The sequence below is a fragment of the Convolutriloba macropyga genome, chromosome 12 (assembly GCF_964194025.1).
Source record: "Convolutriloba macropyga chromosome 12, txConMacr16.3, whole genome shotgun sequence".
Classification (NCBI taxonomy): Eukaryota; Metazoa; Xenacoelomorpha; order Acoela; family Convolutidae; genus Convolutriloba; species Convolutriloba macropyga.
In genome coordinates, this window is record NC_134479.1 from 37434602 (window position 1) to 37462223 (window position 27622).

The 27622-nt window shown below is 36.3% G+C and overlaps 1 protein-coding gene across 1 annotated transcript in view; it reads right to left on the reverse strand.

Moving 5' to 3' along the window:
• The window catches only part of LOC142350486 (uncharacterized), a 34385-nt gene extending 7784 nt beyond the window's left edge, over window positions 1–26601 (reverse strand). Inside the window, exons 1-14 of the mRNA XM_075402337.1 lie at window positions 26396–26601; window positions 25962–26076; window positions 25317–25798; window positions 24825–24951; window positions 24306–24545; window positions 23762–23866; window positions 20014–20229; window positions 19523–19778; window positions 19147–19203; window positions 18503–18732; window positions 17985–18107; window positions 8273–8488; window positions 7559–7783; window positions 6731–7106 (exon numbers count right to left, since the gene is read on the reverse strand). Of these exons, the coding sequence (XP_075258452.1) occupies window positions 6731–7106; window positions 7559–7783; window positions 8273–8488; window positions 17985–18107; window positions 18503–18732; window positions 19147–19203; window positions 19523–19778; window positions 20014–20229; window positions 23762–23866; window positions 24306–24545; window positions 24825–24951; window positions 25317–25798; window positions 25962–26076; window positions 26396–26601 (2974 nt within the window). The remainder of the gene's footprint in view (window positions 1–6730; window positions 7107–7558; window positions 7784–8272; window positions 8489–17984; window positions 18108–18502; window positions 18733–19146; window positions 19204–19522; window positions 19779–20013; window positions 20230–23761; window positions 23867–24305; window positions 24546–24824; window positions 24952–25316; window positions 25799–25961; window positions 26077–26395) is intronic.
• Window positions 26602–27622: the final 1021 nt, after the last annotated feature.

Sequence of the window (27622 nt, forward strand, 5' to 3'; positions counted from 1 at the left end):
AAGTCTTTGACATCTGTCAATACTAAGATTAAGTAGCGGACAGCAAAAACTTGCAAACACGGTCAAAGCTAGAAAAATTACAAAAAATTAAAATCAGTGACAACGTCGTTAAAGATTGAAAAAACTTTAAAGTGATTTTCCCAATTAGAGAGCTGAATTTTGCATTAACGGGCTATGTCAGCGGACAATAAAATAGCTCTAAATACCGGCAAATCAAAAAAAGGCAAAGAAACTTAGCTAAATACAGAAAAAAAAAGAAAAAAACTGCAAAAAAAAATTGGGAAAAATAGTTCCAATTTTCGCCATTTTTTTGTCATATTTTACAACAAAAAAGGATTCTTAACCACAAAACTGTAACCAATACTGTTATCATAAACTTGCTCAAGTAGAAGGCGTTTCTTAATTACCCATTTGAGCCAGTAAAACAAAATGATCGTCAAAAAAACGCAAAAATTAGCCCGAAAATCAGCAAAATACATTAAAAACCTCCGAATTATCCGAATTATCATAAAATTCATATTAATTTCCAGAAACCTTCAAAGCACTACCGAAACCAGCCTAAAATTAAAACAAAATCATAACCAAACCTCTTAACCAAAATAAATGAAAAAAACTTCTTTAAAATGCCGCACGTGAACAAAAAAATTTCGCTCGCTTAGAGAAAATTTTTTCACACATCAATTTCTCGCTCTCTCAAAAACAGCGGTATGAACAAAAAACCACTCTCTTTTCGCTCCGCTTTTCACTTTTGTTCAGCAACCAAATCACTCAAAATTTTTTTACGCGTTTCATTTCTCGCTTCAAAAATCACTCCAATAAAATTGGTTAAAAAAAGGACTTCTCCACTACTCCTCTTCGAGTCGTAAAAAAAAGACAGCGCCCCAATACAATTCAAATTCTTTGAATTGTAAAAAGGAGAGCGCCTAAATAATAGCCGTTGACAGGCTGGCGGCGGCTATTAATAAAATAAACCAGTAATTATAAACTATATAATTAAACAATATAATTAAACAAAATATCAAAACTTCAAATTGTTCGAAACGATGGAAAAAATAGTGCCTCTCATACATAGCCTTGATTACTGAAAGAAAACTAACCGGAAATGATGGCAAACCTAATCAATCTACAAATGTATCAAGAAAAGATTGATTTGTCATTATTGGCAAACATATATTGCCGGAATATTGCCAAGAACAATTAAAATGTCGATAAGAATTAAATTGGTAAGTAATTTTAATTAAATGAGAAAAACTACCAAATTTACCTTCTAAACTGAAGTCTTTCAAACTTTACAATAATACTCATTAGCATTGAGTCTTTGGACACAGAGGAGCTTATTTTGATTTCGAATAAATTCACCACAATGCATAAAATTAATCATTTCAAACTCATTCAAGTGAAACTGAGTGGGGCATTTCAAAAGTCAAGCCTCTAAATCGGATTTGTGCAAAATGATGAATCTAAATTAGAAGAACATAGCCGGCAGATTGCCGGAATAGCTGCGAAAGAATAGACCTGCGTGCCATATAATAGAGATAGAAACAGAAACAGATCTAAATTGAAAAAAAAATTGGCGCCGCTCAAAAAACTAGGCTAAAAAACATTCAGCAATAAATTAATAAAGCTTGTTAAAATTCATTCCACAGAAGCCTCTTATTAGGGACCTTTACTGCACATAAGAGTTCCTTTGACCTTAAACAAATTCAAATTAAACTTAAGTTTTAAAGTGCAAAAGTCATTTTATTGAGTGAGGTAAGTCATGTATGATCAAAATCTAATCACGCAAATAACCTAAAATCTTTCGCAAAAGCGAGTGAGAAATGACGTCACGCGCGCAAATGCCGTTAGTGAGAGGAAAAAGTCATTCAGAAAATTTGACTTTTTCAGCTTTGCTGGGTGAACAAATGTAAAACGAAAAAAGAGCGTCAGACGACGAAACAAAAAAAAACCAAGAGCACTGCAATATAGCTACGCTCAGCTTATAACTTCACAGCTATAAAAAGGGACAGCGTCTAAAAATATCCGGCACGCCGGCTATCAACGATGTTACTCATCTGAAGAACAAGCAAGAGTATGAATTCTTAGAAACATAACCGACTAACGTCGGGCGAATTCTTCCCAAACGACCGGTTGGCTTCGTATCTAGCACCCAAACGACCGGGATGAGCGCATCGGGGTGTGCACCCGGGGAGGGGCAACAGTGAGGAGGGGACGGTGGCATGGGGAATCTTTGGCTGCACAGGGCCCTTATTGCCTGAACGATGAGGAGGGTTGGGGATTGGTAGGCTGACGTGGGGGGCGGTGGAGTTGGGATCAATTTCTAAGAACCGCCCTTCACACCATAAGTATAAGTCTCCAAAAGAGTTTCTGTGAACCGCACGCTTGGAGACTAGGAAGCCGAAAGGCTCTAAGAGAACTTAATGCCCACTGGGCGCTACCTCTTTACCCCGTTTCTGAGGACGAAAAAAGAAACGGGTTAGACGAAAAATTGGTCAAGCGAAAAATTGCATTAAAAAGACCAACAGGATTAATATATTTGTTACCAACTTCGTTTGAGAGCAATGTTCATTCATTTCTACTATAATTCAGCGTCAATGAGGGTAAAGATGATGACATCACGCCATATAACAGTAGCTGAAGTGCGGCATCATCAAAATAGTTAAGGAGAGAGAGAGAGAGAGAGATAGAGTATGAGGGAGAAAACAAGAACGGGAAAGAAAGAAACCCCAACCGACAAAGAGAGGGAGAGAGAGAGAGAGAGAGAGAGAGAGAGAGAGAGGTATTCCCCATGATGAGATTCCACTCTGCAACTTCTAGTTTTCTAGCCATGTAATTAAACCACATAGAAAACTGAAAAAAGCAAAAAAATTAAAAAGTTTCCAGATTTCGAAGTGAGAAACTGTTTCAAAACATTTTTTTGTCTCTGGACTTCAGTCATGTAACCCATCTGTGAGACTTGGCAAAGTTTCGTTGGCAAGTAATGATCGTTAAACTCAGAAAATGACAATGATTTTTGTCAAAAAACTTTTAAAACAATTGCATGCTTTAACAAAATTTGTGATTTTAATATCATCAGAACCAATTCATCGTCTCAAGGGACTATCCAGTATCCTTATTTTAGGCCTTAAAAATTTCCACTGGCTCATAATCATCCATAAATTGAAACACGATAATAATTTTTTGGAAATTTAAAACTTAAACTTTATCAAACACAAATTCTAAAACTCACGTTTTAAAATACTGATGGCATGACATTACATTCAACCTAGAAACTTTGCATCAGCTTATCAAAAAACCTTGGAGGAGGTCCCTGGTGCGAAACAATAAAAAAACTCAAAAATATTCCAAAAACTAAAAAAAGTGCAAATATTTATTTTTTATAAATTGCTTAAGTTAGAGATAATATAATCTTGAAAAACATTGAAATCTTGAAGTTTTATCCAAAAATCCAAAATTCGTAATGATAAACTCTTGAAAAACATTCCATTACATCTAGAAACTATACAAAAACCTATCGTCAGGGTTTCTTGGCTCTTGAGGCTCAGGAAACCAAAAAAAAAATGACAAAAAATTTGTACAGTAAAATTACAATCTTTTTAAAAAAATGCGATAATAAAACAATGTCATGGCCAAAAAAATTTCAGTAACTTATTATCAAACCCTAAAGGAGCTTTTCTGGCCCCTGAGGCTGGAAAACCTGAATAATGACAACGTAAAAAAAATGAAAAATTCCAAATTTTGTCGAAAAAAAGCCAAAGTTCGTAATATTTAAATGTTGAAAACCTTTCCTTCACCACTAAAAACAATGCAGTAACATATTATCAAATCATAGGAGGTTCCATGACACCTAGGGCTGAAAAAACTCAAAAATTGAAAAAAAAAATAAAAAAAACTTGAAAATTAGTAAAAATTTGCGTGTTTGTGTTTGGAGTACCAAAACATATAGTTCTTAAAATGGTCATAAAAAGCACTTATGTCTTGCAAAGGACCTTTGCCAACTTTAACGAGCCTCAATTTTACACTGCCCAACAAAAAATTCGAAAAACGATGAAAAATAGAAACATTTTGGTCTCAAAAACCTCTATGACCTTGTAACCTTAAACTATGGCCTTCCCGGTAGCTTCATCACACTAAGCACTTGGACTACTAAACGCACTAAGGGCCTCTAATGAAATTTAATGCCTACTTGCGCTACCTATTTATCCCGTTTTCAAGGACGAAAAGTCAAATGGGTCAGACAAAGAATCGGTCAAGCGGAAAATCGCATAAAACAGACCAACAGGACTAAAATAATTGCTTAAAACTTTGTTTGAGAACAATTAAACAATTGAATGGAAAATCTGTTAAACACTTCTATGGAAAAAAAACTAGCCGAAAGCTGAGAAAAACACTGTTTTCGATAATATCGAAAGGTTAGACAACAATAGTCCCCAATCTCTTTTTTCTTAAGGTAATTTGTCAGCAATTTCGCAACTTGGATCTGCGGATCTCCACTTGCCACGTCAAACACACTGAAAAGGTTTTGAACTTTGTGCAGATTGCATTAGCAGATTCTTTCTTAAATTAGCTTAACTTCGCCAGTCGCTACGCCCTCTTATTGAGATCATCAAAGTTTAAACTGAGGGCCATAATGACTACTTCAAAGAAATTTTAGGAAAAAAGAGCAACAACAGTTTCTTTGAATTGCGTAATTGGAGACTATTGAGCTGAAAAACTCTAGGAGAATTTAATGCACGCGGGGCGCTACCTGTTTGTCCCGTTTTTGAGGACGAAAAGTCCAATGGGTCAGATGAAAAATCGGTTAAGCGAGAAATCGCATCAAAAAAAGACCAACATGACTAATATAAAGGCTAGATAATACTTCGTTTTAGAGCAATCAAAAACATCAGTAAAAACATCTCAACAATTACTAATATATTGCATAGTAAAACCGGTGTGAAAAGTAGTGTTAAGCTCACTTAGACCACTAACTCTACTGTAGCATGCAAATTAAAACAGCAGCACATTCCAAAACTAATCAAGCCAAAATAAAAGTGCCAACCCTATACCTGGCAAAATCCGCACTTGATTTCCATAACCATGATTGGGATTAAAAACAGTATAGCTAAAAGGTTGAATATCCCGAAGACAAAAGTTATCACGACGAAATTGTGGGTTAAAAGAATAAAGAAAAAATTAAGAAGCAATCTCTATAGAATAGCTCTTAAATTAAAAAAAAATTAACAATAAAAAATAGCGAAGAATAAGAAAAAATAGCGGAGTACAAAAAAGTTGAAAGCAGATAAAATTGGCCAAAATTTGCTGAAAATTATTACAAAATCTTGAACTCAAAATTAATGTCAATTAAATCGAAGGGCAGCCAAAACATCTAAGGAAACTAATTTGAACCAAAGAATTCGCCAAAGCCAATAAAAAATTGATGAAAAAAACAGCACAAAAGCGTCAAACATGTCAAAAATTCTCAAAACTGAATCTTCAAAGTATTATTTGCTTTAGATGGTCAAATATATTTTCAAATGTACTATTACAAATGAGAGGAAAAAGCGACTCAGATAATTTGACTTTTTCAGCTTTGCTGTGTGAACAAAATTAAAACGAAAAAGAGCGTCAGACGACGAAACAAAAAACCAAGAGCACCGCAATATAGCTCCGCTCAGCTTACAGCTATAAAAAATGAGACAACACCTTGGAGACAACATAAGCTCATTGGAAAAAGCCGCAGGGGATAAAAATTTGCTCGCTTAGCGAAAATTCCTCACACCTACTTTTCTTGCTTTCTCAATAATATGACAAGAATGAAAAGAACCCTCTCTTTCAAACTTTGTCCGAGAGCATTTATGAAAACGATCCACCGCTACTCCTCTTCGAGTCGTAAAAATATTAGAAAACGATCCACCGCTACTCCTCTTCGAGTAGTTTGGATTGCGAGAAAGAGAGCACCCAAATAATAGCCGCTTGGAGGCTGACGACAGCTATTAATAAATTATTCGTAGTATTTGAATTCGTTAGCTTTGTACTGTTTACAACTGTAGAGCATGGAAAACTATCAAAACAGAAATCATGCTGAAAAGATATGATAACGATGAAAACAGTTCGACTTCAGAAAGTGCACGGCGATCTATTCTACAAAAATTGCAACCTATATTGATTAGTAAAATTCTACAATGATTGCAAACTCAAACCATTTTCAACAGCCTGTTAATAATTTTTCAATCAAATCAGTCAGCTTTCTTGTGCAAATAAAATACAAACCTGCTAGATATGATTGCATAATACCCGCCCACCAGTTTGACGTTGTTAACACACTTGTTAGTAAGTAACGATGGATAGGTCACTGTTGCTCACAACAGGCGTGAAACCTATTGAGTGAGTTGGTGAAACTATCGCCGTTTTAGCCATGCCTTCATAGTGACTTCTGGTGATCAAGCAAACAGTTATGGTTAATGTGCAAATGAAGACAAATTAATGAAACTGAGTTTGACAAGGATGATTTTCCAAAACTGGCCTGGTACAATTGGAAAACAACTATTTGTCGAATTTTTAATTCATTATTTTGATCATTTGCAAAATTTAGCAGTGGATCAGAAATTGAATTTTAAAATTACTTTTTGTCGATATTCATAAAAATCAGAAATTATGATGACATAGTTAGCTCAAAACTTCCTATGAAATTCTTAAAAATGAAAATCCGCGCGAAAATCATCACAATAGTAATCATACATTAGCTTACTTTGAGAAGGCGTAGGTGATTCAGGCAAAGGAACACTCAAGTTCCCAGAAGTAGGCCCCGACGGCGAAATCGGACCCAAATTATCAGGTGGGGGCCTAGGCGGAGTAACGCCCGTTCGACCAGCTGATCCATAGGATGACGTCACTCCCGAAGTTGAAGGCGGATTGTTATAGTTCGACCTCATAGCCGAAATTTTATCTGCTTCTTCATTCATAGCTTGCATCAGGCTGCGGGCGTTCGACTCGTTTTTGCAGTCAAAAAGGTACTCGCCGCCATCTTTGGTGATTAATCGAAGAGTGTGCTTCTTCTTGTGGTAGTCAAATGCTTCTTCGCATATTGCATTTTCGAGAGGCAATAAGCTGCTACATGTTTCACCCTAAAACAAACATCCCAAGATTTGGGAGGCAAAATGTTGTAGAGTTTTACCATTGGGATACAAAAATCATGCAGTTACTGCAAACTTCGCTTATAACAGATCCTCTGAAAACAAAAAATTTGTAACTGCTAGACAGCAATTATAAACCTAAGTTTCTATGCTCGTTAAGCTATGTTTAATAAAAAGTAAAATGTTAAAAAGGAGTGACTCAAAACATCGGCGGAGGTTCAGTTTTATCAGATTCTAACAGAACGCAAAATCGAAAAGATCCGAGAGCAAAAACAATTTTGAGGCCACTACAGACCTCGCTATTTTTAAAGTAGTCCCAGCTATTATTAAATAGAACCTCTGCATAGACGTCAACAACTTGAAAGAACAACGTGCTAGTCAATAGCGATATCAACTTGATAGTTCGGCAAACCAACGCAGCTAAAAAGGGAACGAACTCGTACGTTTCTAAAAGCTTGCTCGTCTTTGTAAAATTTGACCGAGTGTGATATGACGACAGTGTAGAATGTTTTCCAGTTTCGCATAGTGGCTTTTCTTCCACTCGTTTGCATGACAGCCTTTCTCTCTATCACTCCTGTGAATGAGGGTTGATTAGTAGTGTTGACAGCTGAAGGTGGGTGCTGTGCTGCCGCCCACGCTGAAGAGTTGATGCTGGCGTAGCTGTTGCCCTGGAATAAACCAATGTTTACGGTGCCCATTAAAATCACGGAACTGAACATTTCTTGTTAGTCAATAATGAAAAAATCTAAACCGGAGCCTCAGCTTAGCCATTACAACTGAACAATTTCCACGCATGAAAATGACCACCTGTTGTTCTTTATTTTTTTAGAATTTCCTGGTGTTCGCATTTAGGAAACACGCCAATAGAGCTCAAAGCCAGCCAAACAGCTATGACGAAATAGCATTAACTAAATGCAAATTAAGTCTCCTGTGAATATTTCTACTCTCGTGTGAAACGACCAATTGAAATGAAGAATCAGAATTGAACTCCTTTATTATCATTTATTTTTTTCATCGGACCACTTAAAACACCGCATAACTACAGACTTTTAGTTGAAAAAATTAGTCTGGATTTCGTACTTCGCCTTCTAAACTCGTCAATATGCGTATTTTTACTAAATTTCGCAATTTGAAGTTCAAAAAGATTGAAAACGAACCGAATTGACGGATGGAGTTCTGTTGACCTGCATCGTATCCAAATCTCTATTTCTCAATGTAGCATCACTCCCATTCAAAGTTCCATAAGTTTCAGGTTCATTGATGTCCGAAATGACGGAAGCTGTAGGGGCTGACGAAGCCTCTATATTCTTCATCCTGTGTGTTGCAAACGTCTGTTTCACCGATTGCTGAGTTTGTTCAAGTTTCGCTTGCCCCTAAACCAAACGAATGTTCGAGTTCGATATATGATAGAACCAAAGTTGCTGGTGTCTTTCCAATTATAGCACCCACAAAATTATAGCCCCCATGAAGCTGGGGGCTATAATAAGAAAGACGCAGCTGCTGGCAATAGATTTCGAAGCAGTATCAACAACGCGTATCTTTATCAAGCCTTAATCAAACCAAGTGAAGCCCGCTGACACAAAGCCAAAGTTGGAGCCAACCTGTTTTGAACGAAAACTATATGAAAAAAAGAATGCATTATCGTAAATAACCAAATGTTATTATTTGTTTTTGTTTTGGACATCCGTGGTGCCCATTAAAATCACGGAACTGAACATTTCTTGTTAGTCAATAATGAAAAAATCTAAACCGGAGCCTCAGCTTAGCCATTACAACTGAACAATTTCCACGCAATTTTGGACATCTAACTTTTAAAACAATTTTCTACTAATTCGATCCATAAGTTCATCAACTCCTAATAACTTATGAGGCAAAAATTATCAGTTGCAAGCGCAATTTAGCGGGGCCAACTATGTAACAAAAGAAAATCTCAATATCGAGAACACACAACATTAACGAAAGATTTCAAAGCGTCTCAGATGCTTTTGATAGATTAGGAGTTGAATCACCAATTTTTTTTTAGGTTTTTAGTTTACATTAAATTGACGTTAATCAGTGTTCCATGTTGTGCATTGTGTCATATTGAACAAGTGACTATCTTACAAGTTCCGTGGCTACTTCTAGTTTTCCGTGATTGCAGTGAGACGACACACGTGGAAAGAACACCATTCCCTATATAAATTGACCAGCAAATAACTTCTTAGAACTAGCTTGCGGTGAAATAGTTTCTTCCAAACAATACAAAAAAGCGGAATAGTATATATTGTATATCAGCTCCAATTGGTCCAGTGATCTACATTCTAAAAATTCAAGCGTTCATTTCTAATTGCAATGTTCCAATGCTTTACTCCTGCACTTCACTTTGATGGGCAATTAAACAGACAACCCTTCTTTAGTTGAGACGAAATCAAGTTTCAAGCTAAAAACGTGATCCTAGTATGCAAATTTATCTCTACTATTTTTCAAGTTTTACTTTATGTTTTTCTAAACTTTTGAACGTGTCGAATTGTCCAGTGAGTACTTACTTGTGATATTCGCGGAAAGAAGAGAAGCTGCAAACAACATACGATGAAGCAGCTGCAATTTAGATCGCAAACAGAATTTCTAGAGAAAAGAGGACAACAGAGCCCTATGCCAGATGCATCGAAAAAATTTGACAAACTTAAAATACAATTTGTGATTCCGTAACAGCAATTTTAGACATTTAGATTATTGAAATCTGCCTGAAGCCAGGCATTCAAATCTGCCTGAAGTCCGAATTGAGAAACAAAAAATCCTGCAGACAACAATTTCATCAAAGTTAACACATTGCATTCACGGGGGAATTTAATTCAGATAAATTAACCTAGATGATTTTTCATGGGTGCAAAAAATGTCTCACCAAGGAGGGGTTCCGACTTAATGGTACAAAACTTTCTTCAACAAACAAACAAACCGACTAGCGTCGGACAAATTTAACTCAAATGACAAGCGGGGAAACTCAAAATCAGAAGGGGCTGTAACCAGGATAATATTTTATGTGTGCACAAAATATTCCCTCCAAGAAGGGGTTCGAACTCCTGACCTCCAGCGTAATCGCTGCAGCATTATCAACTCGGCTCTCATGAACTTGTCAGAGACTATTTTATGATCGCCTTGGTTTTAGAGGAAGGTGGACCAAGGAAGGGGCTGAAACTTTCAACAATAAGAACCGCCCTTCACACTATGATATTCTCTCCTTAAAACAGTTTTGGCGATTTGAAGTTAATGCCCTCCGGGTGTTACATGTTTATCTCTCTTTTTGCGGACGAAAAGTCAAATGGGTCAGAAGAAAAATCGGTCAAGTGAAAAATTGCATACAAAAGACCACATGACTAATATAATCCCTACAAACTTCATTTGAAAGCAAACTAAAAGCTACGCTCAGCTAATCGCTTCGCAGCTAAAAAAATGGGAAAACCTATTGAAAATCAATTTCCTTCTCTAATAAAGCTAAGCTCAGCTCATATCTTTGCAGCAATGATAAAAACCCACAGATTGCCGGAAAATAGATGCGGTAGCTTTGCAGAACACAGCCTCAAAACACCGAAAAAAGACCTCAGAACCTAAGGAAGAAAAAGGTTTTCCATGTATTAACTTTGCTGTGATGTTTTAAAATTACTTGCAAAACAGCGTCATTTCTGAAACTACCCTGCATCTGAAATGAGCTTGACGTCATATGGTCGTACAAAAAACCTTCACGACAAAAAACGAAAACTTAGCAGGAAGAAATCTGGAACTCACTGGAAGCATCGGAACTTCACACTCAAAATTAACAAATTATCAAAAATGATGAATAAAACCCAAATGAACTGAGCATTGATCTCGTTATTCATATTTTAGTGGAACAAACACAAACCGACAAACGCAGGATATATTGTTCTTGAACAGCTGGCGGAGGGGAGAAAATGAACTAGCGAATTTAACTTATTTAACAATATTTTAAGGGTGCAAAACTACAAACTGATAGGGATTCGAACCCTCAACCTGCAAGATAGCAGTCTCCCATCTTAACCACTCAGCAACAACGGCTTTGATCCTCAACATCTCACAATCGCTTTATATTAGCGACAAACAATGAGAGCAATTACGATCACTTAAAAATGAAGGATTGAAAAACGTGCAAAAGTTACTTGAGAAGTCAGAGCAAAAACTTAAAACCGGCAAGCAAAAATTTTGCATAAAAAGACCAAATTGTCAGCAATAATTGCTTCAATCGTTCGAGAGCAATTAAAAACATACCCGGCAGATTGCCGGAAAATAGCCGCCGTTGATTCCAATAAGGATGATTGGGATTGAAAGAATAGAAGATATTGAAAAAAAAAAGATTTTTGTACAAAAACATTTTTTAAGTCCGATTTATTTTGATGGCATTTCGTAGTTGAACATAACGTACTTCTGTTTCTTAGAGAGAGGCTACAGGGGCTACTATCAATACCAATAAGCATTAGAGATGGTAACTAAGACTTATAGGAACGACGTTCAAATAGCGGCCATCTAAAATTGGGCTTTATCCCGTTTCTATTTCTGACTTCAATTTTTTATACTGACTCTGTTCATTCTGGAATTGCTTTGCTGAGCAACTGATGTTCAAAATCATTTTAAGCAGAATGAGAGAAGAGAGAAACTAGCCTAGAGAAGACAAAAAGACTTCACGCAAAATGTTGAAAAAGCGGCAAAATGAGGTAAAGCGAAACATTTTTTTATTCGACGAAGTAAAAAAAACATAGCAGGACAAGTCCTGATGTACAATTCAAAGAATTTTCATTGACTTAACAAAAAAAGACTTATAACGGACTATGAGTGAATTGTGAAAACCATTTCTAAAACAAATCAGATAAAAAATTAAAAAAAAAAACAAAAAATCGGTGTCAAAATGCCGCATGTGAACAAAACACAACTAGCGAGAAATGAAAATTTGGTTCACACAAAAAACTAGGCCTAGAATGAGCTATTAATAGATAGGGAAAACCATTTAGAAAAAGCCCGATCCAAAAAAATCGAAAAAACAATAAAAATCAAAGTGAAATTGCCGCATGTGAACAAAAAACCACTAGCGAGAAAGCGAATTTTTGTTCAAACACCATTTTCTCACTCTACTTTAAAATTAGAGCGAAAAAATTTCACGCCGTAAAACCACTCGCTTTTTCGCTCCATTTCCTGTTTCAGCGCGACCAAAATCACTACTCCAATTTGACTTCAAAAATCATGAAAATGTGTGAACAGATCTTAAAAAAAAAGACAGCGCCCCAATACAATTCAAATTCTTTGAATTGTAAAAAATAGGAGCGCTATAATAGCCGGCTGAGAACATGAGGGCGGCTATTAATAACCTAATTATCAATGACTTAATGACCGGGCTTTATCGGTTAATCCCGTCTCTTTTAATTTTGATCTTTTGACTTTGAACGTAAACACTACATTGTATAATTGAATGCGTGAAAGAATTTAAAATCCATTGAGTTGAAACAGTGAGTGAAGCAAGTCAGAAGTCAAACGTGAAAATCGTGACTTATGTAAAACGAAAAACGTGATCAAAAAGTAATGCGAATTTTTTAAAAAGGGAGACCGCCTAAATAATAGCCGTTGAGAGGCTGACGGCGGCAATTAAAAACCCATTTAGAAAAAATCTGAAAAAGTTTGCCAAATTTATTTCGGTCGCGATGCCTTATCATTATAGCAACCCTTTCTTTGTTGATCTTGAAAGGCTCTCGAGTAATCTAAAGTGCTAGAGGTCAATTAGAGAATTAAGTAGATGGTGTATAATCAGAAAACTAATCAGTCAATCCGGCTATGAGCTCACTTAAAAAATTCTATTATCCATAATGAAGGTTTAAAAATACAATTAACCAAAACAGCCAAAACTTGACAATATTAGATGCAAATTAAGCAAACACAAATTAAGCTACCAAAACGAAAGACTTGACATCCGATATACTTCTGAGCCCCGAGACTAATATCTTAGACTAAAAGAGATAAGCAGGGCGGAAATTCAAAAACATACCCGGCAGATTGCCGGAAAATAGCCGCCGTTGATTCCAATAAGCATGATTGGGATTGAAATAACAGAAGATATTGAAAAAGAAAGATTTTTGTACAAAAACATTTTTTTAAGTCCGATTTATTTTGAAGGCATTTCGTAGTTGAACATACTTCTGTTTCTTAGAGAGAGGCTACAGGGGCTCCTATCAATAACAATAAGCATTAGAGATGGTAAATAAGACTTATAGGAACGACGTTCAAATAGCGGGCATCTAAAATTGGGCTTTATGGGTTTATCCCGTTTCTACTTCTGACTTCAATTTTTTATACTGACCCTGTTCATTTTGAATTGCTTTGCTGCGCAACTGATGTTCAAAATCACTTTTAGCAGAATGAGAGAAGAGAGAAACTAGCCTAGAGAAGTCAAAAAGATTTCACGCAAAATGTTGAAAAGGCGGCAAAATGAGGTAAAGCGAAACATTTTTTTATTCGACGAAGTAAAAAAAAAAAAAAATAGGAGCGCTATAATAGCCGGCTGAATAGATGAGGGCGGCTATTAAACAAATAAGTCAGGCACATGAAACGAGTCAAACAAAAAGAGTCAAGAAAAAACTGAATTTGAAAACCAATATAAACCTTAATGAAACCAAAATTATTTTGACATAATCAAAGCAGGCAAAAAATGAAAGAAAAGCTGTAATTCAGAATACACGCAAAAATTGTTTGCAAACCAAATTTTCAGGAAACAAAATATTCCTCGTGAATTCAAAGAGAAAACTTACAACAAAAATTTGAAATTTTGAATGTACATATTTAGTAAAGTTGAAAAAATTAACAGGGACAAAAACTAAAACATTTCACAAAAACTCACCGGGCTAATTGTTAGGTTCCAGCAAAGGAAATCAATAATATTCACTCCGAGACTCAAAAGATCCTTCGAGAAAGCATAGCGCAGATTAAAAAACAGAAAATCAGCTGAGATGAACATGACTTTAATTTTTTAAAAAAATCATGACATCTTAAAAACTTTACAGACAGTTCTCGAGTTGAAAAATCTAAGACGGACTGAATTCAATCAATCAATAATTTCAAATTCATCAGGAAAAGACAAAAGAAACAGATTGAAACACAAAAGCTATGCAACGTCAAAACAAGCCCGAGACACTTCAAAAAAAGGTAAAACAGTTGTACCAAAAAGTCCAGTAGATTCTTAAACTGCATAATATCTAATGAAATGAACAGAGAGTTTTTAAACAATCCAGGCGGATATAATTTCAAAACTGATGAATCAGGCTAAAGTTTATCGAAGATATTTGGTAGAAACAATGTGCCAGAAACTAAAATATCGATGTGACATTCACATTGTAAAAATGACCAAAAAATGCATCGACAAAATTAAGCTAAGGTCTTTAGTTAGCTTTTGCGGTTCACCAAATGCATAGAGCATTTATATTCCTGAGAAATAAAATAAACAAAATTGATAGTATATGCACGAATTTATAATAAAAGAACACCTCCACCTCAAGTCAATAACTGAATAAAGCAATTCAAGATTCAACAAATTCGATACCAATTTTAAATTACAGCGATTAATGAAAACGGGAAAACTAAGTTGAAATTGACAAAAACTGTTGGGCTCTCAAAAACTCTGTAAACGCAGAAACTGAAAACAAATCGGAAGGGTTCCCTAATAATAAAGCTTAGGTCAAATATTACTACAAAAAATTGTTTACAAAGAGAAAAATGGGCCAAATGGAGGGGAAAAAGTTGAAAACGGCTAGCTATATGTACCACTGTCAAAAACATAGCCGGCAGATTGCCGGAAAATAGCCGCGATAGAAGCTTGTGGCCTTCAAAGAAATGAAACAACTAAAGAAATAAGATGGACAGATCGACAACCAGTCCTTTAATAGACCACAAGACTTTTTGGGTTAAACTTGGACTGTCATTTTTATGAGACACATACGCTCTATAAAGAAAAAACCCTAAACGAGCATTTTTGAAGTTGACAATTCAAATTAAAAACTCAAGACTAACACTCACGAATTAGGGCATATAAATTTAACACTACTTCGATGCACACTATTGATCTTTAACTAGTAAATGTTCATAAAATTTAAAGTTCCATAAGTGAGTTCAGGAGTAATTTTTTTCGAGTGAGGTAAATAACGCAATTGACCTAAAAGCAGAAATGACGTCACGCGCTCAAATTTTAACTGCAAAGCACCAGAAGTCACTGAAGAAATTCAAAAAGTCAATTCCAAGACAGGCAGAAAGAATAATCGATGGAGAAGACAAATTTAAAATATAGCAGGACAAGTCCTGAAATACAATTCAAAGAATTGCAAAATATTCATGACCGGACAATCAATTAATCCACTTTAAAAGGCAAATGAGAGCTGTAAGTAATGCGACTAAGCAATAATCAACACGAACAAAAACAAGCAAGACTAAAAATTCAACTTTTATTTCTTGAAAACACAGGATCAACATCAAATAGCAACTGCTATGAACTCAAATTACCAACTATAATCCTCTACTTCTAAATAGCAACCTGTCATTAAATTTCGATGATTCCTCTCACTAATAATATTAAATGATAAAACAAAAATAACGAAACATTGGTAAAAAACTTGCTGAAACTTTTTGAAAACACATAGTATAAAAGTCACAAAACGCAAAAACCACTGAAAGATAAAACTACATCAACTAATTGAGTCCTCAATGACCACCGTTCAGACCTGTCATCAATGATATTAAGTAATAAGACAGCAATAAAAACAAATACTAGCGAAATTTAAAAAAATCACTAAGATTTCTTTTAAAAACGAACAAGCGTATACGTCTCAAAAAACAATATCTACAAACCGAAATGACTTGCGTTAATTGAAGGCTTGTTAGCAACCAATAAGACTTGTCAATAATGCGACGAAGAGTTAGGACGACAAAGTTGAAAAGAGAACACAAAAACAAAATTCGATAATCATTATTGAACACAATTAGTGTTAAAGTCATAGAAAGCATTAGCTTTCAACAAAAACGATTAAATCGATAAACTTAACCTCTATTAGCAGCATCAGAGACCTGTCCCCAATGAGATTAAATGATAAGACATCAAAAAGTATAATAAACACTTGCAAAATTCAGTCAACATTTTTGAGAAAAAGTAATGAAAAACACTAGCTGACGTGAAAAAAACCGAAAAAAGTATGAACAGATCTTTAAAAAAAGACAGCGCATCAATACAATTCAAATTCCTTGAATTGTAAAAAAAACCACGATGCCAAAAAAACCAATAATAGCCGCTATCGCATCGCGGCTATTAAAAAATATTCAGAAAAACATACCCGGCAGATTGCCGGAAAATAGCCGCCGTTGATTCCAATAAGCATGATTGGGATTGAAATAACAGAATATATTGAAAAAAAAAGATTTTTGTACAAAAATATTTTTTAAGTCCGATTTATTTTGATGGCATTTCGTAGTTGAACATACTTCTGTTTCTTAGAGAGAGGCTACAGGGGCTATTATCAACACCAATAAGCATTAGAGGTGGTAACTAAGACTTATAGGAACGACGTTCAAATAGCGGGCATCTAAAATTGGGCTTTATGGGTTTATCCCGTTTCTATTTCTGACTTCAATTTTTTATACCGACTCTGTTCATTTTGAATTGCTTTGCTTAGCAACTGATGTTCAAATTCAATTTTAGCAGAATGAGAGAAGAGAGAAACTAGCCTACAGAAGTCAAAAAGATTTCACGCAAAATGTTGAAAAGGCGGCAAAATGAGGTAAAGCGAAACATTTTTTTATTCGACGAAGTAAAAAAAAAAATAGGAGCGCTATAATAGCCGGCTGAGAAGATGAGGGCGGCTATTAAAAATAAGTAAACATAACCGACTACCGTCGAGCGAATTCCTCTCAAAAGACCGGCGAGCGGTTGGCTTCGTCAGTAGCTAGACACGGGGGCGAGGGAAGGGGTGTGCACCGGGCGGCAAAAGTGGGGGGGGTGTATTTAACTTCTAAGAACGCTATGAACCGCCCATCACGCCATAAGTATAAGTCTCCAAAACAGTTTCTGTGAATAGCGTACTTGGAGACTAGTGAACTGAAAGGCTCTAAGAGCACTTAATGCCCGCTGGGCGCTACCAAGGGAAAGAAAATAATAGCTCCAATCAGCTATTCCTATTGCAGCTATCAAAAACCATTAAGATGTTAGAATTTGTTTCTCTGTTTCTTTTTTACCCTGTATAAATTTTCTAGAGAAGAAAAGAACGCCAAACATGATTTCGTACAACAGAATCGGATGTTTTCAACTAACTTTGATTAGTGATCAAATGTCATTTCAAACTAATAGTTAGAACTGAATGATCAAATTTTCAATATAAATAAGAAACCCGACATATGAGAGGAAACAATTGCATCAAACACATGGTAGTTACTCCAACCTAATAATGTCTAACTTCCGTCAAGTGAAGGGAAGCGCCAAATTGATGACGATAATTTCTATCACTTTATAAACAGGCATAGCTATAAATTCAGCTCTATTGGAACAAAAAAATTATTGGTCATTTCCCTCAAAGCTTGAACTGCTTTTAAACCACCTCTTAATTCGAGTAATTTAATTGCTTAGAATTTTCCGGAAAGTATTGAAAGAAATTAACTGAAATTAAATAATTGAATTAATTCAACAACGTTTCATAAACTGTGTTCTAATATCATAGCAAACAGAAAATTTCCCACTTTCACCAATTGACCAAACATGTTTCTACTATAGCCCCAATGACAGATGTTACAAATCTTAAACGCACTAACAAGCGAGCACTTCATGAAGGACAACACATGATTAATCTAACTAATCGCCTTTACCTCGCTGTTTGGTCCGTTAGAATCGTTGTTGTCATAGTAAGACACACGAAATGGAGACATCTCGTGATAACTTGAGCGTAATTTCAGCTCATGGTTTATACTCTCACTGAGAGTAAGCTCATCCTGAATACATTGCAACGTCATTCTAGATGTTTGCAAAAATTTCATCATTTAAAAGATAGAACCATTTTTGTAAACATTTCAACCAATAGTATGACTCTTCAAGAACACGTTCAATACTTCAGGTTTAGAGAATCCGATAAGTGCACGTCCAACAGCTTGCTCATAAAAACTTTCACTTTCTCAAAACAAGTCCAAATTTCGGATGCTTGCCATTAATACCACTCCTCAGCTGTGGTTTTCTATTATTTACACTGAAGCGCACCAGCTGAATTACCACAATTTTACTATGATTTACTATGTAATAGCACGCGGTCCATAACGAGCCGCTCAACAATAAAAGATCCCTAATTTCTCAAACCATTTAGCAGCACCAAAAACGTCAGCTCCCAGCTTACCTCCAATTGCTGAGAAGGAAATCCAGAGGTTTGAGATCTTCGTTGAGGCGAAAGAGTTGGTGAAAATGCAACCGATGCTTTACCAGCACCTGGAGATACACTAGCAGCTGGATTGGACAATCCTGCAGTTCCGGAATCGCCAGTCGATGCCGAAGGTCGTGGGCTAGTAGTCCCGCTGGAACCACCAGAATTGTTCGCTAGCCGGTTATTTTGACGACTAAGCGACGATGCTAAAATTAACAAGTTTCCGTTTTATTTTCCTCGTAAACAGCGTTTCAATTTCATAAGCGTGAATGAACAAAATAATGTATCTTAACATTTGGATTGTCTCAATCAAATTGATAAAAAGATGTATAGCAATTAAAATTAATACAAACCTCTACAAGTTGAAGAATCTGAATTATATATGGTTGTATACCGTCAGAGTAACTGTTTAAACAGTTTCAAAGACATTTAAAGACAAGTTTTCTATCGCGTTCAAAACTGACCCAGGTTTAGTCCCGGCACGACAGCAGTTGGTAAAAACGATAACAAGAGGTTGATTGAGAATTGAGGATGGATATTGAGAAGGACTACGATGATACTGAGTTTGGGGTTGACTCGATGAAAATGTCGCAACAACATAAATTTGGAGATATCCTTACCATTTCTGCTTACAGATCTTGGACGGTTAACAGAAGACGTAACCCTTAATCGCAGCCCTTAAATGAAAAGCCTTATGAAAAAGGACGGCAACTCAATTTTTCTCCAAAAAATCAGCAACAAGGATTAGTTACAGCAAGAAAATAATTTCTGCATTTTAGCGAACTAAATTTATCCAAGAAAATTTGAGAACAGCCAACAGATGCCACTCCAAAAAATACAGCTGTTACCAGGCACTGCAAAAATAAACCCGTTATAGCAAAAAAAAACAACACCCTTTTTAAATTCACTTAAGGCAAAAATTGGTACAAATAGAGGATACGTGTGGTTGGTTAATCATTTGAGAGCAACTAGAACATCAAATTTGACTTAAATAACCTTGTCGAATTATAGGCGCCTTCGGAACTTGAATCACAGTCGAGGTGACCTCAGTTGATTCCTTGTTATCAGCGTCCTCTTTGCCAGATGTACCCGATTCTAATCCTACTCCGAGACTACTTTGCAGAGGCTGAGCGACATCTACGCTCAATGTATAGTCGGTCAAAAATGGGCTTATGGTCTTTTTGTCATAGTTTGCGTTGAATGATGCTGGCTTCGGTGCAAGTGCTGATGTTACTGCAGGCTGCTTCAGATCCTGTAATATTTTTGTTTTGTTCAGTTAAAGGTGATTTTATTACTTAAAATAAAGTCAACTTCTGAAACACTTTTTTATAAGGGTAACAGAGTTTATATCTACTATAATTACAAAATATTGTTTGACATGCAGATGTATGATCTCAATCGCATGAATGATGTCAATCTTGAGTTAAAAAAAATTGAAAATGTAGATTCAACAAGAAAAAAGACAAAAACTTAGTTACGCCATTTACCGTATCTATCTCCGCATTCAGAGGTTTCGGTGCCAACTTTTCAGGCGAAAAAGTAATTTCTTGAGTTCGGCGACGTTGTTCTCGATTACGCCGATGACGTTCGTCTGTAAGTCGAGTTGTCTCTCGCTTACGTAGCGATGCTTGAAGCTTTCGTTGTTGTTCGTCTCTTGCCCTTTCCTCTTCCCGCTCTTTCCAATCGGCCAAGCCACTTTCCAGCTGAAATATACCACTGCGCAATTACTAATGAACTCTTAGAACCGCCATTTACATTACGAATTTATGTCGACTCAACAGTTTCCGTGAATCGCATTTTAGAGACAAAAAACCTTAGGGCTCTAAATACACTACTCAGCTCTACGGGCTTTATCTCTATCTCATTCCTGAGAATCAAACTCAAACGGCCAAACGAAAAAACACAATCAGACGAAATGTCGGTACCAACAATCGCAGCGAAAGCTGATAAAGATTTAAAATGAGTTTTTTAAAAAAAATCCTAAATTTTCTTTGATTCGACGAAATATTTTCTCTTCCCCCAAAATCAAATAACTGAAGTTTCATCAGGTTTTTCAAAAGCTCTAATAAAAAGATTTGCGAGCAACTCGCACAATTAGAAATGCTCCACGCCGCGTACCAAACATAGGTTAAATGTTGTGGCTAAGTATTTGTAACAGTGCGTTTTTAAGTTTCAACAATACAGTGGGAAGATGCTTCATGTTCATGAACCCTGGACTTTAATTTTCATCTCGACTTTAAAAAGGTGAATTCTCATCTGGTGATGCAATTAACTGCAAAGCAATACGAAATGCAGGAAAACTTCACAACATTGAAACCAATCCATATTAAGAGAATCTGTGAAAAAAGAAATACACTTATAAATATGTAACTTTAAACCTTTGCATTTTCGTGGGTGCAAAAAGAAGCAGAAAATCAACGTATTTTTCAAAAAACTGTAATGAGCCGTGAGAGCATTGAATACAGTAAAACATTGAACCCAATTGAATCCTCCTCAAAAAGTAGAAAAGATAGCCAGATGAAGATGTCCTGCAGGTAAAGATGTCTCAGGCAAGCACAAATAGGAGGAGCCGATGAAATCGCTCCTAGCACCATTTTTTTCAAAAATAGAAGTGTCAAAAAACAGGGGAAAACGAACGAAAAAAACAATTTGTTATTCAAAAAGGCTCTGCTACCACTAATAAATTTAGAAAATTAAAAGAGAAAATAATCGTAACAATGGCAAAAATCGAGCAGAGACTCATTTCTTAAATATTTTTAACTTCATTTTTTCTGGCTCGAGTCAATAACAAAATACGAAATGAAAGCTAATATTTTCTCCGTTTTCTATATTCTTGTGCAAACTTGTCGTTTTCGCTTTGAAGAAGGCAATTTTCATTGTCTTCACAAAAAAATTACACAACCTCTTTTGAAAATTAGCTCATATAAATAACAATTAGGAAATAGGAGACTTATAACATACCCCAAAGATTGCCGAAAAACACCTGCAATTGATTCTTAAGGTTTGCACTAGCAAAACATTCTGCAACACTGATGATATCATAACTGGTAAATTAAGTTCAGCGTTAATTAGGTGCCTTACTTTTTGAACAAAATTGAGGTATAATTTCGTTAAAAATCAGTACAAAAATTACATAACTTTTTTGTTCAAAATTTCAGCTCATAAATCCTCTAGGCCTACTTAGCGACATCCGAGCACTGTTTTGGGTAGCGAAGAATCTTAAGCAAAAATTTCCGATTTTTTCTGAAGTAAACAGCCCTCCTCGAAAAAAAATTTATCATATTCTAAAGAATTTTTGCAATAAAAAATCTGACAGACCTCAGCTTTTCCAGCAACTGGTCACATATTTTAACAAAAACAACCTTCTGCCGACTGAAATTGAGAAATTTCGCTCATTTTCATATAGAAAAAGGAGATAAAGAAAAAAAACTGCGACCGATTCTCAAGATCCCCTTAGCGATTGAATCCAGCAAAGAAAGACAATTTATGATATAACAGACAAATTGTCAAAAGGTAGCTGCAATTGTTTTGCAGCTCTGCAGTCTCAAAAGATAATTTAAAAAACAGACACAAAACTATTTCTCTAATTGAAAATTATAGCCTTGCATTGAAGTAGGAAAAGTCATCTTGAAAGTGAGGTAAATCATGTTTGACAAAAACTTAAAAACGCAAATGAACAACTCTCTCGAATGACAGGGGAAAATGAGGTCATGCACGCAATTCTGTCAAAATTGCAGGAACCAATGAACCAAAAGCAGAATTGAAGTGACCGTGTTCAAATAATCGTAACAACCAAATAGATGTTGACAACCAGATAGGAAAATACAACCAAATCAACAAAAAAAAACAAATCGAAATATCTTGATAACCAAATAGAAAAAAAACAGCTGGAAAAACTCCGGAAGCAAGTCGAAGCGCTTTCGTTCATTCATTCAACCTTTAATCATTACCTCAATAGATCTGGTTACAATATTTGGCAAAAACTCACAGCTGCCATTAAGAATCTGTTAAGAGCTATTGCTGTTGTCTTTATCTTTTTGGCTTTATCTCAGTGACAATGTAATTAAGGAAAACACTTATTTTGAAAAAGAGGAAAATCATTTTTTGAGAGCGAGGTAAGTAATTCGTTACCAAACGTTAATCGACCGAACGAACAAAAAACTCGCTCCAGCAAGGGGACAGAATGACCACAAACACACAATTCAGTCAAATTTGATGAAGGAATGAACAAAAAGCAGATTTGAAGTAATTTTGACGTCATATAATACGTACCAAAAACTTTGAGGACGAACTAAGAAATCCATTGGGAACCAAACCACCAGATGGAGGAGGGTGAACGAGGGATAAGAGTGCGTGAGTGGTGGGATGACTGAGGGGTCATACTTTTAGAGTATAGAACTGCCCGTCATACCGTGAATTTATATTTACTCAAAACAGTATCGATGAATAGCATACTTCGAGACTAGAACGGCGCAAGGCTCTAAAAGAACTGCTCAGTCGCTTAATACAATTCACCGCGCTTTATCTCTTTTTACCGTTTATGTTGAAAAACCGGCACAATTAGAAAAAGCGAAACGAATTTTTGTGTGACGTATAAAATATAAATAGGAGTGCAAAAATAGTCAACTGAAACGGCAAATGAAAAAAAAAATAGCCAGGATGAAGCGGCTATTAGTCATTACGCAATTCCACAAACGTTACGAATTTTTTTTATACGGTAGATTAAACTTTGCACTTTAGTACCACTGCGAAATATTTCAACATAACCGAATAACGTCGGGTGAATTGCTCTCAAATGACCGTTCAGAGGTCAGTAGTGGCCAGCTGGGGTTAAGGGATGTGCGCATTAGGAGGGGTGTGAGCGGAGTGGGGGTGGTTGAGCGATGGGGGGGGGGGGGGTCAAGCGATTGCGGGGGAGGGGGTAGGGTTGTGGGAGAGCTGGACGAAAGGGGAATCAAATCGCCAGGTTGGAGGAGGAGGAGGGACGGGAATGTCAGGGGTTAGGGCTAGGTTTCTGGGAGAGCTGGACGAGATGGGTGATCCAAATCCCCACGTTGGAGGAGAGTGGACGGGGGAGTATCGGATTTGTGAAGCGAAAATGGCATTAAATGGGACAGTGACGAACAATTAAGGACAGTGACTCGAAATTTGAAATCCGAACAAACGTCATCTGTTATTTACTATTTTCTCAAACAATATTTGGTTGCTTGTATTATTCCAATATAACCAACCAACCTTTGTTTTCCTGTTGATGGCTTCAATTTTCTCCTTCTGGGAATCAATCAGCTCCTCCAATTCCTGTTGCTTCTTGAGGAGATCTTCAACCTCAATTAGATCATTCTGAAACAAGATGAGAATAGCATTAATTCAATATCTAATTAAATTCGAACAAAATTAAGTAATTTAACTTAATCTGATTCAACGACGCCACCTCCGAACGAAGTTCAAAGAAACCTACATAAAACTTTGGTATAGCAACGCTTAAAATAATAAGCTGCACAGTTTAGACAGTTTTTTACTCTTTTCCAAACCGTCCAGTCGCAAAACGTTCAAAGTTTAATATCTTTGTGCCGAACAGACACTATTGATTGTTCTCTAGTATTAAAGCAATAAATTATTGATGGGGGTCAAAAATCTTTCTAGGAGCTCCAGTGATTCCGTTTCAAGGTACTCTTCTGAATCCGGTCGAGTCCTGACAACTGTAGTTGTCAGGACTCGACCGGATTCAGAAGAGTACCTTGTTGTACATCTAAATCAGAACTGAATCAGTCCAACATACCCCGCAGTTCTTGCTGGTCACTTCGGGAGTCTTCTGCTGAATCCAGGCGTCCAGATTCTCCACATCCGCCAGGAACTCCTGGAGGTCTAGATTGATCTTGTAGAGATCACTTCTCTGTGCCCAGGTACTCTCCACTACCTTGTAACCATCTTGGACCCTGCATCGTTTCTCGTGTATGTCCTCTTGGACGCTTACTCCAGTTTCGATCAGTTGCTGGCCTTTGGCCCATAGCGCTTTAACCTAAGAGCAAAATCACAGCTTATAGATAGACTGTGGTCTCTGACATATCGTCATTTAAGATGAAGAACTTCAGTCACAGCAATAAGATGTTTCTCTAAATCCACTAAACCAGCTTTCACAAATCACAAAGTTTCAGCGAAAGTTGCTAAATCACATCACTTCTGGATTGAAAACGACGCTACCGTTGTTCGGATTACATTCCAATGACAGTTGGTTCCCTTTAGTTAACATTTAATGCAAAGTTATTACTTCGAGAATAAGATTTCGAAGAAAGCGAACCTCCGAGTCTTTGGAGCGGATATTGTGTTTCAAGAGATCGTGCTGTTTGACTTTCAAAGTTGCTCCAGGAACATCTCTTGGTAGGTCATCGCTGTTCATGGTTGTAATTGTCTCATTTATCCACTGCCTGAAATGATCACAAATGAAACGTTTCTACAGCGTTAAATTACAATAGACAAGTATTTGAAGGAAAGCGTAACAAAACATTTAAATTAAAAGTTAATTTTTTGGTTTGTTTGCAAGGAAAAACGTCAAGATATGCATAAAAAGAAGACCATTCATAAATTGTTAAATTTTTTTCAACAAAAATAAAATTTTCAAATTCTTCCAAACTTATTACTAAACATTTTCATTGTAAAAACTTAAAAAGCGAAGTCATATCTTCATTCAAAATTTTTTAAAAAGTTAGAAGATTGAAAGTTTAAGGATAACGTGACCAGAACGTAAGAAAGCCAACAACAGTTGATAACTGGTCGAAAAGTTCCCACTTACATGACGTCTGCAAACATGTCATAGAACTCCTTCACGCTCTCCAATCTCTTCAGCTTGTCATTCTGCATTCCGGACATAGCTTGCAATCGTGTCCACTCATTCTTCAAGTCCACAATTTTTCCATCAACATGATCACCATTCCCAAATTTTTCCACCAGCTTATTCCCTTCCTCTGCAAGACTGTTCACACGGGAATCCAAATTCTGGATCTCCTTTTCAAGATCTTCCTGTTTGTCGTACATCAGTTGCAGAGACTCAAAATCGTCAATATCATGTTCACTGGACAACTCAACTTGTTTGTCTTGAATGATATCTTTACAGTCATCAATATCTCGATCTAATTTGTGGACTAGCCGTGCTCCATCCAGTGCCGCGACTCTGGCTTCCCGAAGAGTCTTCAGTTCGTAAACTGACACTCTGAGGTCGTTGCTCTTTGCGTTTAATTCAGGCAACGTGCCAGGCTCGGACGCCAGAGAGGCACCCTAAAATTATTTGCCATGCATGTAGAAACTCAAAACTCGCGTAGGAGAAATATGCCGAGATTGTTTATGCTCGCCAAAAAATTCAGCAAAATTAGTTCAAGAATAACAGCACCTCCTAGCAAGACAAGCAACCTAAAATACACCTGAAATTTTTATGACTTACAGTTTCAAGTAGTTCCTCGCATTTCTCTTCCAGGCCCTTCATCTCCTTCTCCCTTCCTCTGAATTCACTCACAAGAATCTCAACACTCTCCACATCATGTCCATAGTCGTCATTCCTGTAACATAGCATATTTACATACAACAAAAGTGCGGAGAGTAATCTTGTAATTAAATCTTATTTCTGAAAATTCCAAAAATATATCCATTGTGTATATTAAATTCGTTCACGGTGACTTGAACACTCGTTCAATACAATAAATAAATAGATAAATTTCAGGTACCTTATTAATAAAGTTCCAATAGATTTCGAAATGCTCCTAAGAACATCAACAGACTAAATTCATTTTCAAGAGCCTCTAAATACATATTCAGAGGCTCTTCAAAACAAATTGCACGAGCTGCTGAAAAACAAGTCAGAAGAGCTCTACTACGCACCTGCACACATCCTTCGCTCTGTCAAGATCAACCAGTGCCTCGTCAACATCGCCCAAAAAGAAGAATTGCGTCAATTGTGTGGTTAAAATTGCAATTCTTTGGACATACAGGCTTTGCACACTTTCGAAGTCAGCGTACAGTTCACCCAACTTTTCTCTCAAGCTACAAAAAAGGCAATCATTATAATCAAAGTGATCAAAGAACATATATTACTACAATGATAGGGCCGCATATAGATCATGCAAAATGGGGCTATAGAACTTCGGGAAAATATTTGTTAAGGACTATTACCGAGGCCAAAACTATTTAACTGAAAAAAAACATAACTATTTTCTCTGATGAAAACCACAGATTTATAGCTGAAAGTTCCATTTACATGATTGCTATAGCTGACGAGGAACATAGGAGGTATTCCGGGCCCCCACTTAAATTTCTAACCCCATCGAATGTAAAAAAGTATAATCGAAACCTGAAGACAATAAAGCGCTGAATGTTTGATGTTTAAGGAAAAAACAAAAACATAGCCGGCAGATTGCAGGAAAATAGCTGCCGTTGACGCGCTAGACGCACATCGGGATTGAAACAGAAAAATGAAAGATTGAAATTGACTAAAATTCAAAAATTGTTCTAATTCAGTGTGCAGTTTTAGTTAGATTCCAGACCTATACTTACTTCAGCTTTTAAACTGAACGGTATTAAGCTTTATACAAATACCAGCTAGCAATCGCTCTAATTAACTTTGATAGCCTAATGCACTGACTTAATGACCGGGTATTAACGATTTATCCCGTTTCTTTTGATTCTGCTCTTTTGACGTTGACCATATTCACTACATTGCGTAATTCAATGCATGAAAGAATTTAGAATCCATTCAGTTGAACAGTGAGTGAGGTAAGGAGTCCAACGTGAAAATCGCGACTTATGTAAAACGAAAAAACGTGATCAAAAAGTAAAGCGAATTAAAACATACCCGGCAGATTGCTGGAAAATAGCCGCCGTTGATTCCAATAAGCATGATTGGGATTGAAATAACAGAAGATATTGAAAAAAAAAGATTTTTGTACAAAAATATTTTTTTAAGTCCGATTTATTTTGATGGCATTTCGTAGTTGAACATACTTCTGTTTCTTAGAGAGAGGCTACAGGGGCTCCTATCACTAACAATAAGCATTAGAGAGAGATAACTAATACTTATAGGACCGACGTTCAAATAGCGGGCATCTAAAA